This window comes from Geotrypetes seraphini, chromosome 5 (genome assembly GCF_902459505.1).
Source record: "Geotrypetes seraphini chromosome 5, aGeoSer1.1, whole genome shotgun sequence".
Classification (NCBI taxonomy): domain Eukaryota; kingdom Metazoa; phylum Chordata; class Amphibia; order Gymnophiona; family Dermophiidae; genus Geotrypetes; species Geotrypetes seraphini.
Window position 1 is genome coordinate 117430814 of NC_047088.1, and position 20036 is coordinate 117450849.

At 45.4% G+C, this 20036-nt stretch overlaps 1 protein-coding gene across 1 annotated transcript in view; it reads left to right on the forward strand.

Moving 5' to 3' along the window:
* Nucleotides 1-398: 398 nt before the first annotated feature.
* The window catches only part of NDUFA10 (NADH:ubiquinone oxidoreductase subunit A10), a 367340-nt gene continuing 347702 nt past the window's right edge, over nt 399-20036 (forward strand). The window contains exon 1 of the mRNA XM_033944949.1: nt 399-714. Coding sequence (XP_033800840.1) covers nt 670-714 — 45 coding nt within the window. The 5' untranslated portion in view covers nt 399-669. The remainder of the gene's footprint in view (nt 715-20036) is intronic.

Here is a 20036-nt window from a genome sequence, read left to right on the forward strand (position 1 = left end):
TTTAAATAAGTTTAACCAGCTTAATAAAAACACCTTTTAAATCCAAAGTGTTGCAGTTTTTTGTTCCACTGCCTGGATAAAGTGCAGCCTGTTTTGACTGCCCCTCTGACTGTCATTTTACAGGGAGTCCCGGGCTGAGATCTCCTTTTCTGCTGGGTCCGCCCACACTAGAAGAGAAGAGCACATTATAGGGGACGGCCCCAACAGAGAAGGAACTAAGATGTCAGCAGGGGATTCCATGTTGTAAACTGATAACTGTGGTAATCATAAAAAGGTCTGCTGTAAAGGTAGTCCAGAATCCATGGGATCCTGGGAAATTCTGTTTTTTTTTTTTTGTTTTTTTACCAGGATTTCAATACTGTTAACTGAGAATCCTGTGAAAACCTGTGGAAAATCGGTTACCGCTATTTCCTGTCCTACCATCTTACCATAAAAGACACCTATCCCTTTCCCTTACGCTCATTTACTGTAGTAAAGGTTTGGGCTCTTTCAATTCATTATTACAGATGCAAATTTGTGGATTTGCTGCTTGAGATCCTCAAGATTTTATCCCGCTCAGGCGCAACCAAGATAAAGCTGCCCCCGTGTGACGTCATTTGTGCGCCACTGAACAGAGAAGGCCTCGGTTACGACCGACTAGATTGTTTTTTTCAGGTGGAGGTCGAAAAGATGTCTATGCGACTTTTGAGGCCCGCGGCGGTCGCAAGAAAAACTGTAAGGAGGTTTTTGACGAGGGAAGTAGCGAGGGGATTGTAAGAGACTAGTGTTTGAATAGCAGTGCATGCGTTGTTGAGGAAGTGTGGGTATTAGATTTTTAAATGCTGGAATTTTTCGTTATTTGAGCAAATTTTGTTTACGTTTCTGTTTGAGAATCACGTTATAGATCAGAACGTAACATAGTATTTCCGACATTTTAATACCAACTCCAATATAAGATTGCGTTCACTAAGCTATTATTTTAATAGTTTTAACATTGTAATGCAGCATGCTCATAATGGGTTATGCTTTCTTGCTTACCTGATTAATTTATGTACTTATTTAAATGATCAATAAACTCTTTTCTCCTGTTCCGTAATTGGGAAGAAAAAAGGGGAGGAATATAGGGGGAGCCATGTTTGACCTGTAGAGGTGGAGGGAAGAGAAGAAACGATGTTGGAAAAGGGGGGCGATGGGAAGAAAAGGACAATGGACCTGGAGGCACTATTCCCTCTAAGGCAGCTGAGCTGGAGTCCTTGGGACTCTGTGGGGCCTCCAGGTAGAAGGTGTTTGGGACGCAGATAAGCTGGGCATAACAAAACAGCATTTGACAAATCTCGCAATCCTACCCACACAATCAATAGAGAGGCTGCCTCCACAACAGCATGCTGTAAAACCAACTCAAAATTATACATCCTCTTCCAGTATTCAGTACCAGCAAACCCAACCACCAACAGAAAAGAAGCCAGCAAAGGTAAACGCTAAAAAAAGGATTTTGTGGACCCCACAGAACTAAAAGTGCATGACCTTAAAAAGAAAGCGTCCATGGCAAGGAGTCTTCAGGGATCCTTGTTTTTTAACACCTATGGACCTCATGTATCCTGCTGGAGAGGGGGGGGGGTAAAATGAGGATACATAGGGTGAGTAGGAGCTGTGAGGTTCGCAGTAATTTAAAAAAAAATGAGGATCCCTGTGGACTCTATGCCATGGCAGCTTTCTTTTTAAAGCCATGCACTTTTAGTTCTGTGGGGTCCATAGTAACATAGTAGATGACGGCAGATAACGACCCGAATGGTCCATCCAGTCTGCCCAACCTGATTCAATTTAAATTATTATTATTTTTTTTTTTCCTTCTTAGCTATTTCTGGGCGAGAATCCAAAGCTTTACCCGGTACTGTGCTTGGGTTCCAACTGCAGAAATCTCTGTTAAGACTTACTCCAGCCCATCTACACCCTCCCAGCCATTGAAGTCCTCCCCTGCCCATCCTCCTCCAAACGGCCATGCACAGACACAGACCGTACAAGTCTGCCCAGTAACTGGCCTAGTTCAATCTTTAATATTATTTTCTGATTTTAAATCTTCTGTGTTCATCCCACGCTTCTTTGAACTCAGTCACAGTTTTACTCTCCACCACCTCTCTCGGGAGCGCATTCCAGGCATCCACCACCCTTTCCGTAAAGTAGAATTTCCTAACATTGCCCCTGAATCTACCACCCCTCAACCTCAAATTATGTCCTCTGGTTTTACCATTTTCCTTTCTCTGGAAAAGATTTTGTTCTATGTTAATACCCTTTAAGTATTTGAACGTCTGAATCATATCTCCCCTGTCTCCTTTCCTCTAGGGCAGGGGTGTCAAAGTCGATCCTCGAGGGCCGCAATCCAGTCGGGTTTTCAAGATTTCCCCAATGAATATGCATGAGATCTATGTGCATGCACTGCTTTCAATGCATATTCATTGGGGAAATTCTGAAAACCCGACTGGATTGCGGCCCTCAAGGACCGACTTCGACACCTGTGCTCTAGGGTATACATATTCAGGGCTTCCAGTCTCTCCTCATACGTCTTCTGGCGCAAGCCTCCTATCATTTTCGTCGCCCTCCTCTGGACCGCCTCAAGTCTTCTTACGTCTTTCGCCAGATACGGTCTCCAAAACTGAACACAATACTCCAAGTGGGGCCTCACCAATGACCTGTACAGGGGCATCAACACCTTCTTCCTTCTACTGACTACGCCTCTTTATACAGCCCAGAATCCTTCTGGCAGCAGCCACTGCCTTGTCACACTGTTTTTTCGCCTTTAGATCTTCGGACACTATCACCCCAAGGTCCCTCTCCCCGTCCGTGCATATCAGCTTCTCTCCTCCCAGCATATACGGTTCCTTCCTATTATTAATCCCCAAATGCATTACTCTGCATTTCTTTGCATTGAATTTTAGTTGCCAGGCATTAGACCATTCCTCTAACTTTTGCAGATCCTTTTTCATATTTTCCACTCCCTCTTCGGTGTCTACTCTGTTACAAATCTTGGTATCATCTGCAAAAAGGCACACTTTTCCTTCTAACCCTTCAGCAATGTCACTTACATACATATTGAACAGGATTGGCCCCAGCACCGAACCCTGAGGGACTCCACTAGTCACCTTTCCTTCCTTCGAGCGACTTCCATTAACCACCACCCTCTGGCGTCTGTCCGACATCCAGTTTCTGACCCAGTTCACCACTTTGGGTCCTAACTTCAGCCCTTCAGGTTTGTTCAACAGCCTCTTATGAGGAACTGTATCAAAGGCTTTGCTGAAATCCAAGTAAATTACATCTAGCATATGTCCTCGATCCAGCTCTCTGGTCACCCAATCAAAAAATTCAATCAGGTTCGTTTGGCACGATTTACCTTTTGTAAAGCCATGTTGCTTCGGATCCTGTAACCCATTAGATTCAAGGAAATACACTATCCTTTCTTTCAGCAACACTTCCATTATTTTTCCAACAACTGAAGTGAGGCTCACCGGCCTGTAGTTTCCTGCTTCATCCCTGTGACCACTTTTATGAATAGGGACCACATCCACTCTCCTCCAATCCCCAGGAATCACTCCCGTCTCCAGAGATTTGTTGAACAAGTCTTTAATAGGACTCGCCAGAACCTCTCTGAGTTCCCTTAGTATCCTGGGATGGATCCCGTCTGGTCCCATCGCTTTGTCCACCTTCAGTTTTTCAAGTTGCTCATAAACACCCTCCTCCGTGAACGGCGCAGAATCTACTCCATTTTCTCGTGCAACTTTGCCAGACAATCTCGGTCCTTCTCCAGGATTTTCTTCTGTGAACACAGAACAGAAGTATTTGTTTAGCACATTTGCTTTCTCCTCATCACTCTCCACATATTTGTTCCCAGCATCTTTCAGCCTAGCAATTCCATTTTTTATCTTCCTCCTTTCACTAATATATCTGAAAAAAATTTTATCTCCCTTTTTTACATTTTTAGCCATTTGTTCTTCCGCCTGTGCCTTCGCCAAACGTATCTCTCTTGTCTTCTTTCAGTTTCACCCTGTAGTCCTGTCTGCTCTCCTCTTTTTGGGTTTTTTTATATTTCATGAACGCCAACTCTTTCGCCTTTATTTTCTCAGCCACTAGGTTGGAGAACCATATCGGCTTCCTTTTTCTCTTGTTTTTATTGATTTTCTTCACATAAAGGTCCGTAGCCATTTTTATCGCTCCTTTCAGCTTAGACCACTGTCTTTCCACTTCTCTTATGTCCTCCCATCCTAACAGCTCTTTCTTCAGGTACTTTCCCATTGCATTAAAGTCCGTACGTTTGAAATCTAGGACTTTAAGTATTGTGCGGCCGCTCTCCACTTTAGCCGTTATATCAAACCAAACCGTTTGATGATCGCTACTACCCAGGTGAGCACCCACTCGAACATTAGAGATACTCTCTCCATTTGTGAGGACCAGATCCAATATCGCTTTTTCCCTTGTGGGTTCCGTCTCCATTTGTCTGAGCAGAGCCTCATGAGATCCTCTTTTCTGTTGGTGGTTGGGAAGGGATTGCTGTTACTGAATACTGGGGGCGAGGATGTGTTGGTTTTGTGTTGGTTGTACAGCATGCTGTTGTGGAGGCAGCCTCTCTATTGTTTGTGTGGGTAGAATTTGAGATTTGCCAAATGCTGTTCTGTTGTGCCCATCTTTTCTACACCTCAGTGCCCCAAACACCACCTACCTGGAGGCCCCAGGGATTTTGCGGAGCTAAAACACAAGGCTTTAAAAAGAAAGTGGCTGTAATGTGGTGTCCACAGAGATCCTCTTTTTAACTCTGTTAGACCTCACGGATCCTGCTCAACCCCGAGGTAAGATTTTTAAGGGTGTGCGGTTAAGATCTGCATTTTACCCAGTCCCGGAGTCCTCCACCTATAGAAAGACCTGCCAGAGGACGGCATTGTATCACTATTACGTGTGCGGGAGGTGCCTGGAAATACCAAATGGTACGATAGGTAGATCGGGGATGAACCTGTTATGGTTTTGAAGCACAGGCAGGCAAACTTGAAGATGACCCTTGCCTCCATAGGCAACCAGTGAAGTTTTCAGTGGAACGGGCTTAAATGGTCTGACTTTTTGAGACCATAAATGAGGCGGACAGCAGTATTCTGTATGATTCTCAGAAGTTTGGTTTTCTTAAAGGATCCCAAGTATATGATATTACAGTAGTCTAAGGTGCTTAAGATTAGTGACTGAACCAGCAATCGAAAGGAGAGGAAATCAAAATAGTGTTTGATGGTACGGAGTTTCCAGACAGTGCAAAAGCATTTTTAAATCTGGGCATTGGTATGGTCTTCAAACGTCAGGCATCGGTCCAGGATGATTCCTAGGATATTGATGGTAGAATGATTAGGTAGGTTAGCCCGTTAAATTTCAGAGAGGTATTCGTTAGCTTGTGATTGGGACTTGCCAGGAAAAGCTTAGTTTTTTCTGGATTCAGTTTTAGTTTAAATTGAGTGGTCCATTGTTCTACCTTGGTGAGAATAGAAGAAATGAGTTGTTAGGTTATGGGGATGATGATTGTAATGTCATCTGCATAAATGTATGATTTTAGTTTTAAATCGGATAGCATATGACCCAATGATGCCATGTAGATGTTGAACAGAGAAGGAGAGAGAGGGGAGCCCTATGGGACTAGTTGGAGGACTCCTGCTCAGCTTAGAGGGAACAGTGCCTGAGGGTGGTGTGGAGGAAGGGATAAAAAGATAGATACAGATCTGTGGGAGAGAGGAGGAGGTGACTGAGAGCCAGATGCTGATATTGGTCCTTTAATTGCAAGATTAGTTGGGGTTAAAATTTTTAATCAAAATGCAGTACTAGTTTGATTATTGATATGGTTAGTAAGGATTCTGAAAGAAATAGATTTTTTTGCTGTCGTCCCTCTCACACCCCCCCCTCGCCAAGTTCCATTGTTGCCACTCTCCATAATTCTTTTATTCTTTAATGTCCACCTTTTTTATCTTCTTTCTTTTCCTGTTTGATAGTTGTATCTCAGTTTTCCTTCACCCCATAGTGCTTATTGCCTCTCTTTTTGTGTCTTCCTTCCTTCTGCATCTTTAGCTCCTTTTGCCTCCTCCACCAGTGTTCTGTCCTCTTTCTTCTAGCCTCGCTATGAGTTCCTGCCTTTTTTCTTTCTCATCTCTTAATACTCCCTCTTATCCTGTTCATGATATTCACATCACTTCTCTTTGCCTTCTTTCTCTGCTCCAAAAAACTTTATTGCCATTTAGTGTTCTCCCCAGAAATTTTTTCCAGCTGGGTGGCATGAAAAAGTACCCGGGTGGGGTGGGGCGGGACAGGGAAATTTGGTGGTGGGGAAAATTAAATGTGTACTATTTTTATTAGTTAATTATTATTATTTTCCAATGCTCGATATGAGTTCCTTTTTTAAGGTTTCACACTTGTGCCAGAATATTTTTATTAAATTTAAGAAGTATCCAATTCTAGACGTGAATAATTAGATATTCATCCTCTTTCAAATGTTATAGAGGTTTAAAAATGGGAAATGCGTTAATGAAGTCATTAGGTTCAATCTAGCCATTTATTTCTGCATGAATTTAAACAACTAAAAAAAAAGATAAATATAGCTCATCCAGTCATACAAGAAATGGCTCTACAGCACCTCTAATAATGTTTTGATCACTAGGTTCCTTCCTGAGGTCTCACTGAGGATATGAAATAGATGCGATTCTCACTTCCAGACCTCTTCCACATAATTTATGGAGAGGTGTTACTGAATCTTGAAGGACACCTGTGTGATTGCACTACAGTAAAATAAAAAAGTAGCAGATAAAGATCAAAGTGAGAGCTAGGGCAAAACAGTTTAGGTAAAGATACAGGTAATAATTAGCAATGCATTAAAACTATTTTATTTTTATTTGCTTATAATGTCATTTGAAAGCTGCTTGATAATACAACTTTAATTTAATTCTTTATTTGTGTGGGGGGGACAACACTTACATCAACAGTAAAGTTAGAATAAGGTCATTAAATCCAGTGGCGTACCTAGTACCATATTTTCATGCATATACCGCGCACCCGTGTAAAACGCGCACACGGGTATAGCGCGCGGGAAACCTAAATATATGTAAACAAATTTTTATATAGCGCACACATGCGTATACTGCGCATGCTGCTTGCCGCCCCGCCCTCTGCCCCGAGTCTCCTCTCGTCCCGACTCCTTTCGCCGCCCTGCCCCGAGTCTCCTCTGGTCCCGACTCTCCAGCCCTGCCCCGAGTCTCCTTTGGTCCCGACTCTCCTTTCCAGCCCTGCCCCGAGTCTCCTCTGGTCCCGACTCTCCTTTCCAGCCCTGCCCCGAGTCTCCTCTCGTCCCGACTCTCCTTTCGCCGCCCTGTCCTGCTCCCAGCTCTGTAAGCATGCGCATTGTACAAATTATTTTTTTACATAGTTCCCCCCCCGAAGTCCGATTAATCACCCCAAAGGACCGCTCGCACCCCCACCCCAAAGGACCGCTCGCACCCCCCCTGCACGGAGAAGCTGCTTACTGTTGTTTCCCAATGCCAGTGAGTCCTGCTGCTTCCTCTGCCGGCGGTCCCGCCCCTTCTCTGAGCCCTGCGCTGCTTCCTCTGCTGCGGTCCTGCCCCTTGTCTGACGTCAGAGAAAGGGCGGGACCGCCGGCAGAGGAAGCAGCGCAGGGCTCAGAGAAGGGGCGGGACTGCCGGCAGAGGAAGCAGCAGGGCTCACTGGCATCGGGAAACAGCGATAGGCAGCTTATCCATGCGGGGGGGGAGGCTGGGAGGGTGCGAGCGGTCCTTTGGGGTGGGGGTGCGAGCGGGTCCTTTGGGATGATGAATCTGACGTCGGGGGGGGGGGAACTATGTAAAAAAAAATTGTACATCGCGCTCGTGCATATAACGCACATGGTTATACTCGGTTTGTAAAATTGTGTATAACGCGCGCATTATATGCGTGAAAATACGGTATATATGACAGCCATTGCTGATTGTTTTTTAACAACCCCCTCCTCTATATAAAAAAGATATTTTTAGTAATAATCCATGTCACACAACAAGGGTGCACCTAAGAAGAGGCAGCATCTTAAACACTGCAGTGAGCACTAGAACACAACACACGCATTGTAAAACTAAACAAGCCAGATCCTGCACAGTCCATTGATCCTGTACATTTGATGCTAACAGAAAGCCATGTCCTTTTCATACACACAGAACACAGATACACCCTCGCCCAATATGGAATAATCACAAACTAAAAATAGAAATATGTAGACCAAAGTTAAACTGAACCAAGAAACCAGACTCTGCATACAATGCAACATCACAAAAACAGTACCTTAATACTGTGCAAAATATAAAGATAGTAGATGTAAATTTGAAAAAACTGCTACATAACAATCACAAGACTTGATATTGAAGACTGTTATTCATGCTGTTCTGCTGATCTGGCCTTAGAATCAAGCAAAGCATACCTACCACATGATGATTTAATTTACACTAGCCTTTGGACAAGTAATTTAGGTAAACAGGTGGTGTGGTCAATTTAAAAACAAAGGGAACACATTTGATCTTTTATTAAAAAAAAAAAAAGAAAGAAAGAAAGAAAAGGGGAGTTGCAAGACAAAATACATTAAACAAAAAACAGCAAAAGAATGCAGTAACAAAAAATTGTTACTTGTTATAGGGTATACCAGAGGTGCCCACACTTTCTGGGCTTGTGAGCTACTTTTAAAATGACCAAGTCAAAATGATCTACCAACAATAAAAATTTAAACACAAAGCACACTGTACGACAGAGAAAATGTTAATTATCATTTATATTCCGTGGGTTTTCAAAGAGGTCAAGGCAGCTAACTTTATGCAATGTCACCTCAGTAACAACTATACAAAAAATAGACAAATATACCCCCTGCCTTTTTACTAAACTGCGATAGCAGTTTTTAACACTGGGAGCTGCGCTGAATGCCCTGCACTGCTCTCGATGCTCTTAGGCGCTCTGCGCTAAAAACCGCTATTGCGGTTTAGTAAAAGGGGGCCATAGTGCAAAATATAGACAGCAGATATAAATTCTCAAAAAGGACACATTTTGATAACTAAATTGAAATTAAAATCATTTTTCCTACCTTTGTTGTCTGGTGATTTCATGAGTCTCTGGTTGCACTTTCTTCTTCTGACTGTGCATCCAATATGTCTTCCCTTCTTTCAGCCTCCTGTATGCTGCTTCTCCTCAAGACCTCATTCCCTCTCCCAACTTTTTCTTCCTTTCTCCCTGCCCTCCTCCGTCTTTCTTTCTGTCTCCCTGCCCCACCCCTTTGTTTCTGTATGTCTGTCTTTCTCTCTCCATGCCCCCTTTCTTTCTCTCTCCATGCCCTTTCTGTCTGTCTCCCTTTCTCTCTCCATGCTCCCTTTCTTTCTATCTCCATGCCCCCTTTCTTTCTTTCTATCTCCCTCTTTCTCTCTCCACGCCCCCTTTCTGTCTGTCTCCCTGCTCTCCCCCAAGCCGCTGTCGTCATCGTGGAACAGGCCGCCTCCACCGCCGTTGCCATCAGGGAGCAGACCGCCGCCGTAAAGAGGACACTGAAGCGCTGGGCCAACCAACCTTCCCCACCCAACGTCAATTCTAATGTCGGAGAGGAAGTTCCGGGCTAGCCAATTGCTGCCTGGCTGGCCCGGAACTTCCTCTCCAACATCAGAATTGAAGTCAAGTGAGGAACGTTGGTCGGCCTGGCACTTCAGCATCCTCTTTACAGGGTCGAGAAGCAGGTAGAACGGAAAACAATGTGAGTCTATCACGGAGCCTGAGATGGGCTCCGCGATCTTCTCATGTTGCCTTTGCGATCTACTGATCGATCGCGATCGACCTTTTGGGCACCCCTGGGGTATACGATCACTCAGCTGTAATCCTAATACAAGATACCAACTCTCCTCCACCTCAACACTAGAATTCACTTTGTTCATGTACAAGCCAAAAAAATAGGTTGACACACAGAGACAATACTTGTGTCAATGAATGAGTAACTGTACTAGGCACTATTTGCAGTTGTCTTCATGAAAGTAAAAAGAGCCACTAGGCAGTTCAAAGGGTAGCACTATATTACAAGAATAAGCTTTTAAAGGAAAATATAATGCTCCCTCAAATCAGATATGATTTGGCAGAAACTCAAATATAACACCTCCATTCAATCTTAATAGCAATACCAGTGTTCTCCCCAGAATTTTTTTCCAGCCGGGTGGCATGAAAAAGTAGCTGGGTGGGGCAGGATGAGGAAATTTGGTGGTGGGGAAAATTAACCCCCTCTTTTACTAAGGTGCGCTAGCATTTTTAGCGCGCGCAAAACCCCTGTGCTACGTGGGAAAACACACCAGCTCAATGCTGGCATTAGCATCTAGCGCGCGTGGCAATTCCTACGTGCGCTAAGCGCATGCTAAAACCACTATTGCAACTTAGTAAAAGGAGCCCTAAATGTGTACTATTTTTATTAGTTAATTATTATTATTATTTTCCAATGCTCAATATGACTTCCTTTTTTAAGGTTTGACACTTATGCCAGAATATTTTTACTAAATTTAAGAAGTATTTGCCCTTTTTCAAATGGTATAGAGGTTAAAAAAAGGGACAGGCGTTAATGAAGTCATTAGGTTCAATCTAGCCATTTATTTCTGCATGAATTTAAACAACTAAAAAAAAAGATAAATATAACTCATCCAGTCATACAAGAAATGGCTCTACAGCAGGGGTGCCCACACTCTTTGGGCTTGCGAGCTACTTTTAAAATGACCAGGTCAAAATGATCTACCAACAATAAAATTAAAAAAAAAACACAAAGCACACTGTATGCAGAGAAAATGTTAATTATCATTTATATTCCGCGGGTTTTCAAAGAGGTCAAGGAAGACGATTCTATGCAATGTCACCTCAGGAACAACTATACAAAAATAGACAAATATACCCCCTCCCTTTTTACTAAATCGCAATAGCGGTTTTTAGAGCAGGGAGATGCACTGAATGCCCTGTGCTGCTCTCGATGCTCATAGGCTCCCTGCACTAAAAACCGCTATTGTGCAAAATATAGACAGCAGATATAAATTCTCTAAACAGACACATTTTGATCACTAAACTGAAAAAAAAAAATCATTTTTCCTACTTTTTTGTCTGGTGATTTCATGAGTCTCTGTTTGCACTTCCTTCTTCTGACTATAAATCCAATATTTTTTTCTTTCTGCCCCTCCCCTTTTCTTTCTGTCTCTCTTTCCTTCTCTCTCCCCCTGCCCCCTCAAGCCATCACGCCAATTTCTCCACTTCCCCGATTCTTTCCCTACCCCCTAAGCCACCATGCCAATTTTGCCCTGCTTCCACGAGCCAGGCCAGGAATGTACAAGCGCCAGACTCACAAGACTTCACCTCTGATGTCAATTCTAACGTCGGAGAGGAAGTTCCAGGCCAGCCAGGCAGCGATTGGCTGGCCCAGAACTTCCTTTCTGACGTCAGAATTGACGTCGGAAGTGAAGTCTTGTGAGTCCAGCGCTTCTACGTGCCTGGCCTGGCTCAGGGAGGCAGGAAGAAAAAGATTGCCAAGGCAACGCGATCTACTCACATTGCCTTTGTGATCTACTGGTCGATCGCGCTCGACCATTTGACCACCCCTGCTGTTATAGTATCCTGTCCTGACCTGAGGAAAAGGGTTTAGTCCCCAAAAAACTGCCTTATTTCCATTTCCTATTTATAAACTTTAATCAATAGATACAATACTACTTGATTCTACGTAAAGCAACAAAAAAAATTTTTTCTACCTTTTGTCGTTTCTGCTTTAATCATCTTGTCTTCACTCTTCTTTCTAGCCAGCATCTGTTCGCTCTGTCTTCCATGCAGCATCAGCCCCTTCGATCCACTGTCCGCCCTCTCCCCGTTCCATATGGCATCTTCCCTCTTTTTATGCTCCTTCAATAAACTGTCTATCCTATGCCCCTTCTCTTCTCCTTTGTACATGATTGATTTCAGCTCTGCCACCTCTCCATTTTTCTCTCTCTGTCACCACCCCGTCCCCTATGCTCTGGCATCTCTCTCTTCTCCTTTCTTTCCTTCACACCCCACAGTTTGATATCTTCCCTTCCCTGATTCTCTAGCATCTCACTCCTTTCCTTTTCTTCCATCTCTCCCTCCCCCTCCATGCTCTGACATCTCCTCCTTCCTTTCCCCCTTCCTTTTCCCTTGGTCTGGCATACTTTCCTCCTTCCCTCCATGCCCTGGCATCTCTTCTTCCCTCCCTTCCCTCCAAACCCTGGCATCTCTTTTCATTCCCTCCCTCATCTTCTTTCTCCCTCCAGTTGGATGCAGCAAGTCTCTCCCCCTCTGCTCCCTCTCCTCCTTCTGTCATCCAAGACCTGGCGTCATGAACTAGCATTCACAATTCGCTGCTGTTGCCAGCTTCAGGCCTTCTTCTCTGTCGGGTCCTGCCTTCATGGAAACAGAAGTAGGCAGGACCCGGCAGAGAGGAAGGCCTGAAGCTGGCAACAGCAGTGAATTGTAAATGCTGTTGCTAGCCGAAGAAGTTTATGACGCCAGGCCGAGCACCCGGGGCAGACTGCTACTCTCCCCCCCCACAACCCTCCTATCTCTCCCTCCCTCCCATCACGAGACTCTAAACAGCACTGCTCTATTCTAAGCAGGCTGCTTTCTCCTGCTGTGATTCCCTCTGGCACGTCATTGATGAGGGAAGGAGGAAGAGATAGGAGGGTCGGATCGGGTTGGGGGGCACCCGGGATGATGTTGAGGCTGCTGCTGCTGCCAGCGAATCCAGCAAGGGTGAGGCCCCAAAGCACAGCACTGGCGGGCCCCCCTGACCATTTCGGGCCCTAGGCCTGTGCCTACTGGGCCTATCCTTTAATCTGGCCCTGCTTCCCCCCCATATGCCCTGACATCTCTCTCTTCCACTCCATGGTATGGTATCTCCTTTCCCTCCCTCCCATGGTCTTTGCATCTCTTTCCTCCTGTTCCTGATCTTCCTTCTCCCTCCTTCCCTCTCTCTCCCCAATTGGGTGCAGCAGTATTTCTCTTCCCCCTCCCCCATTGGGTACAGCAGTATTATCAGCATTTCTCTTCCCCCCCAATTGGGTACAGCAGAAGCAGCATTTCTCTTCCCCCTCCCCCTAATTGGGTGCAGCAGCATGACTCTTCCCCCTCCCCCTATTGGGTACAGCAGCAGTATCATCATCAGCATTTCTCTTAACCCCTCAATTGGGTACAGCAGAAGCACCAGCATTTCTCTTCCCCCTCCCCCTCTAATTGGGTACAGCAGCATTTCTCCTCCCATTCCCCCCCCCCCCCTGGTTTCACACACCCGGCAGATTCGCTACAGACAAAGGCAAGTTGCAAGTTTCCCTTGGTCGCTGACCTATCTCCCAAAGGGCAGGACAGAGGGAAGCTTACAACTTGTTGCTTTTGCTTACTTCGGGCCTTTCTCGTTGCCGGGTCCTGCCTTCGCGGAAACAGAAAGTAGGCAGGACCCGGCAGCGAGAAAGGCCTGAAGTAAGCTTCCCTCCGTGGCTGGCCTATCTCCCGCATGCTCCGGGGCTCTAATGGTCCGTGCCGGCTTCTCTTCTCTACCCCCCCCCCCACGTAACTTCCGGTTTCGGAGGGAAGCCGGGTTCGAGTCGCTTGCTGGGTTGTTGTTTTTTTGTTTAAAGTCCGGCGGCTCTTTCGGCGGCTCTTCAGGCTGCGTGTTAAGCAGTGGTGGCAGCAGGATTTGGCAGATGACAGCCGGGCGGGCATCTAAATTTGCTGGGCGTTGCGCCTGGCTGAAAAGCGCTGGGGAGCACACTGAATACTATCATTTTGTTTTACAATATTTTACATTATCAGAGGCAGAAAAAAATTCACCTTTCTCAATCTTCTTCCCCTTTACTTTATCCCTTTTCTCTGATAAAGTAATGTGGCTGCTATCAGCTCGTTACACATAATTAAGAACCAATACAAAGTAAATACAGTACAACAACTTCTTGAACTTAGTACAGTATAGTGCTTACCACAGGCCAAAACTAGATTGGGTGTTCACTGCCGAAAACTAACGAACACATGTATTGTTAACCCAATAAGAAACGTGTTGGGTTTCTTTCCTTTTTTTAGGGGGGGAGGGAGAGGGAGAGATTTTCCAAATGTGAACATAAATTCCTCCAAAGGCTATTTCTTGTTTATAGAGCTTGTCACACCTTGAAGCCCCTTCTCCGGGAGGGGGGGGGATGGGCTTCTTTTACATTGTTACCTTTTCCCTCCAGTTGTGTTTCGTGCTCACCTCCTGCCTCCGCCGCGTGGGCCATCTCACTCAGCCGCGTGGGCCCCACAAGTAACAGCAGCAGCAGCCACCCGATTTTACCAAGCGACATCGCGACCCAGCGCTACTCTACAGCAACACCACCTACAACCATCCTCTGAGCACCTAAATCCAGCACGCTCCAGCGCCACCCTCCGCCAATTAGTCAGCTCGACAAGATACCTAATTCAGTAGCCAATCAGCTACGCCCAGCTTCTTCTAGGCCGTAGATGTGCGTCCCATCACTTTGTGTAAAAAGTACAGTACGGGATACATACAGTCTAGGCTCAGACCGGCCCACCTTCTGTTTCTAACCTGCCGGACGGTCATCTAAATTAGCTGGGTGGAGCGCCCGGCTAAAAGGCCCTAGGGAGAACACTGCCATTATCGTTTCTGCATGTGTTGCCAAAGTAGTAGATAAAGGCGTTTGAAATTGGATACTATCCAGGGGCTGCTATTTACCTGGATACAGGTTCAGGAGAAGTTCCACAGATTGAAAATTCCTCTCAGGCAGTAAGAGGAGAACTTCCTGTCCTGATAGGTAAAAATTGGATACAAAACACTGAAGACTTTAATAACAAAATCTTTGAGATTTATTATTATAAATGCAAAGTAAAAATCAAATTATAAAGTAGTTAAGTGTTCAATTGGAAGGAATAAGAAACTCGCATTACATTCTCCTGTTCAAATTCCTTCAAAGAAATCTTGCCAAAACTATACAGTACATTTTATCCTTTTTCTGACATTAACATACAATAATCTGACGTGTAAGCTTCCTAAACACGTATATCCTGTGGAGCCTAGTTCATTTACAAAAACGTATATTTTCTATATAACTGTCCAGTTAACTCTTTATAGCCTGAACCAAAGATAAAATTTCAATGGAAAAGATAGACCAGCACTTGTCAATTCAAGTCCAATAGATATCAGTGTTACTCCTTTTCTCTATATAACAACTGGCATTTGTAACCTGTCAAGACATACATCATGTCAGTAAAAAGCCTACATCCTGACATCTATGTGAACTCCTAATTAGCTTTGTGTTTGCTAATCTATAAAAATAGAGGCATTCACATAATTGTTTGTGAGTCTATATACAAAGAAAGTTTTCCCTGTTTCCTCTGAAAACCTTATCTGTAAATTCCATGACTGCATTTAAACAATAGTATATAAATTTACCCTAATCTTAAGTCACAGGTCACCCTCTGAACCTTCCTTAGCATAGCTAAAATACAGAATCAAGCAATTTAGATTTTCCAATCTGTAAGTATACTATCTCAGACTTTTTCTCATCTGAGTTTCCAAATTTTAATATATAGGCACTTTGTTTTAATTTATTCACAAATTCAATTTTCATATCTGTGACACCTTATCACTCCTGCAAATTTCAGGAATTCTTCAACAATACAACAGTAAGATGACATTATAGCGCAAGACATGTAAGAACAATGATAGTTTCTAGTGTGCGCTGTTCTTTCTTGTAAGGTTATATTTTCTTTTTCTCTTTTTTTTTTTTTAAACTTTATTTACATATCAAAAAGCGAGAATGAATCCTGAAAATACTGAAAGAATAGGGTGTGTATTACAGAGCTAAGTATAAAATAATATATTTATTGCTCAAAGGGTAAACTTACATTTTTGACCTGGTGCTAGGATCTGTATAATTTATTCAATTTGTTTGTTGGTCACTTTCAGCCAAGATCCAGGGAGTATTATTTTCAGCAGTGGGAAAGAAGAGGCTGTTTGCTAAGGGAGGGGGAAAGGAATTGGGACTTGTATACTACGTTTTTGTAGTTTTACAACCACACTCAAAGCAGTTTACATAAAGATACTTCAAATTGGACTTAGGTTACAGGACCCTGCAGGATAAATACTGTGACTCTACCTACCCTTGTACTGAAGAACTAATATGCAGTAGAGAGCTGCACAGGAACAGGGATGACGGGAATCCCGTGGGACCAGCGGGTTCCCCCCTTTGGGTCGCGGGGATCCCGTGGGAACGCCCCCTAGGGTCGCGTGGATCCCGTGGTGACACCTAGGGTCGCAGGGATCCCGTGGGGACGCCTCCGAGGGTTGCAGGGTTCCTGCGGGGTTGGATCGCAGTGCACGACTCGAGCCGCGAGGGTAGTCTCCTCCTCCTCCTTACCTGCCCTGTTGCAGCACACAGCCGAACGGAAGTCTTCCCGATGTCAGTGCTGACGTCGGAGGGAGGGCTTAAGCAAAGCCCTCCCTTCCTCCGACGTCAGCGCCGATATCAGGAAGACTTCCGGTCGGCTGTGTGCGGCAGGGCAGGTAGGGAGAAGGCAATGGCATACGAAAGAGGGGGGGGCGGTCCGCCCCGCCCCGGGGAATGTGCACAGCCGGTCAGGTCCCCCGATCGACCGACAACTCCCTGCCCTGTAGCCGCGAATCTAAATTACCTCTTACAGCAGCTTCACTACTCCAGCTGCTGTAAGAAGGTAATTTAGATTCGCGGCTACAGGACAGGGAGATTTGTCCGACCGGGCCTGTTCTGTTGTCGGTCGGGTGGGGAAGTGCCAGAAAGGTAAGGGGCAGGGAGGGAGAAAGGGAGGAAAGGTGGAGTGGAGAAGAAAAGATGCTTAAGGGAAATGGGTAAAACTGAGGGGAGAGAAGGACGCTGAAAGCACATGGGGAAGACGGGGGGGGGGGGAAGAAGGACGCTGAAAGGACATGGGGAAGACAGGGGGGGAGGACACTGAAAGGACATGGGGAAGACAGGAGGGGAGAAGGACGCTGAAAGGACATGGGGAAAACAGGGGGGGAGAAGACCGCTGAAAGGACATGGGGAAGACAGAGGGAGGAGAAGGACACTGAAAGGACATGGAGAAGACGGGGGGGGGGGGGAGAAGGACGCTGAAAGGACATGGGGAAGGCAGAGGGCGGAGAAGGATGCTGCCTGACAGGACATGGGGAAGATGGGGGGAGAAGGACGCTGAAAGGAAATGGGGAAGAGAGAGTGGGGAGAAGACGCTGGCAGGGAAGAAGACAGAGAAGCCATATTATGGGGGGAGCAGAGGGAAGAAGATGGGTGCCAGACCAATTTGGGAGGGGGGAGAAAGGGAGAGGCACAGTAACAGAGCAAATGGAAGACACAGAGAGAAGAGAGACAGTGGATGGAAGGAATTGAATGAGAACATGAAGAAAGCAGAAACCAGGCAACAAAGGTAGGAAAAAAATTCTATTTCCTTTTTTTTTTTTTTTTGCTTCAGCATAAAGTAGGATATTAGTTGTGTTGATAAAAATTTATAAACATTAGAGGCTCTGGTAGAAACCCGTTTACAAAGTATGTATTCTTCCCAATTAATATTTCCAAATTAATAAAGTCTTTTTGCTTATTTTTAAATGGGTTTCTACCAGAGCCTTTAATTCAGTAGCATAATTAAATGAAATAACTATTTCTGTAGTTTATAGGGACGAGTGGGGACGTAGGGAATTCCTCGCGGGGATGGGCGGGGACGGAGGGATTCCTTGCGGGGACGGGTGGGGATGGGTGGGAGTCCTCACGGGGACGGATGGGACTTTGGCGGGGATGGGTGGGATTTCTGTCCCCGCGCAGCTCTCTAGTATGCAGCCCTGGGAGGAGATGAGAGCATACCAGGGAGGATGGACCAAAGCTCAAATCCCCCAAAGTGTCTGGATCAATGACCATTAGGAGGTGTAAGATGGTGGTTGGTGATTCCCTTCTTAGGGATACAGAGGCATCCATTTGCAGACTAGATATGATGTCCTGTGAGGTATGCTGTCTGCTTGGTGCCAAAATCCAAGATGTTACAGAGAGGTTGCAGTGACTCAATTCTAATGACTAATATTATACAATTCCCCTTTATTCCGGGACCAGTGGGTTATGCATCCCTTGCTGCCAACCACTGTAGGAAACCTCAGATGCAGGGCTGTGGAGTCTGAGTCGAGGAGTCGGAGTCGGAGGAAATTTCGGGTACCTGGAGTCGGAGTCTGAAGTACAAAAAACTGAGGAGTCTGAGTTGGAACACTTATCTACCGACTCCACAGCCCTGCTCAGATGATTGAAGTCTTAACTCCTCCTCTGATAGTATATCCTGGAGTATGAATACCATTCTTGTCTTCCTACAATTCAACTTAAAGGAACTTATATTTTCTGCTTATGGTAGTTTTTGGTAGTTTTCAGTATTTTCTTTTGCAGTTTTGCCCTCGTGCTGTGGAGGTTCCCTGCAGGAACTTCTTTGCAGCAGGAGATTACAGACAATTGGAGAATGTCTGCTTCTGGGGGGGTTCCTTGCTCTGCAGTAAGCCCCTTGGACAGCCTGCAAGTCAGATCGGGGCTCTGGGATCGGGAGCTAGCTTGCCCCAGGTTCGTCCGATAGTGGGTGTAGCTCAGGCTGAGCGGTTCCATGGAGGTGCAAAAGGGATCAGAGCTGGACTGCGTGCTTCTGCCAGATGGTTGTGTGATGTATCCGAGGGTAGAGGAGGTCACTGGCCATGGTTGTCAGTCAGAAGACTTGGAATCCAGCTTTCTGAGGCTTTAGAGCTCCCTACATGCTGTTTCCAGCATTGCCTGCAGCTTCTCTCAGATAGCACTTGGAACAGTTAGTAACAGACTCACAGCTTGTTTTAGCAATTTTGGGGAGTCTTAAAAAGGGGGTTTTGGTGGCTTCTCTGCATGCCCTACCCCTCCTAACCTCTAAAATCCCCAAATTGCTGGTTTTTAGGGACCCTTGTTCTTTTCCCGGGCTATTTTAGTGCAAAATTGGCACCCGTGGTGGCCATCTTGGATTTTCCAATTTGAATAAAGCTATATTTTTCATAGTAGGAACTTTGTTTTTGCTCCAAACTTCACAGATGGCCTCTCTAGGACAGGATGTGATGGATTTGTGCCTCATTTGCGGCAGATGGCTGTTGGAAGTGCAGCCATGTTCCATGTGCACTGTGGCCCGCGAGGGGGTTGAGTTTTGCACAGATTTGGTGCCTTGCACCTCTGGGGAGAACCTGCGTGAGCCTTCTGCCCCAATTTCTGTGAAAATCACATCCGGGGGCCCTCGGGAGAGCGTTAGTGGCATATCGATGAAACGCAAACACGGTTCCAGAGAAAAGCCTCATAAGTCTTTCAAGCACTCCAAGTCTGAGTCACACAGGGCGTCTATCGCCGCGGGATACCTTTTTCCCCCCGGATTTTGTAAATATGCTCTATCAGGCATACTTGGTTAAGAAGTTTACTCCACCTGTGTCTGGGCCATCCGTGGGGACTACGCCTCCACTGAACCCGGGTATTTCGCTCCGTGGATGACGTCACTCACATGTGAGAATAGCTGCCTGCTGTCCCTGGATAACAACTGTTACGGTAAGTAACTGTGCTTTCAGTGCGATGATTAGTAGTTGAGAGACAGACTTAAACACCTTCAGGTTTTGTCCCGGTATCTGGTCTGACACTGAAGATATTCTGAGCACTGTTCGACAGAAAAATATTACTGTTATTTAAAATCAGTCTTGAGGGGATAAGGACACTTCTTTTTTGTTATTTGTTTTGATATCTCATTTGATTAGAAGTGGGATTGAAATTGCCATTTTGCTTCCCTTAGTTTGTGGGGATCCTGAAATTTACATCTGCCAGAAGAGTATCAGAATTGCAGGCACTGTTGTGCAGAGAGCCTTTCTTCATGATCATGGAAGCAGGAGTGACCTTGTGTGTGGATCCCTCCTTTTTGCCGAAAGTCAAGTCTGTGTTTGTCAACCAAGAGGTTAGACTGCCAAGTACCTA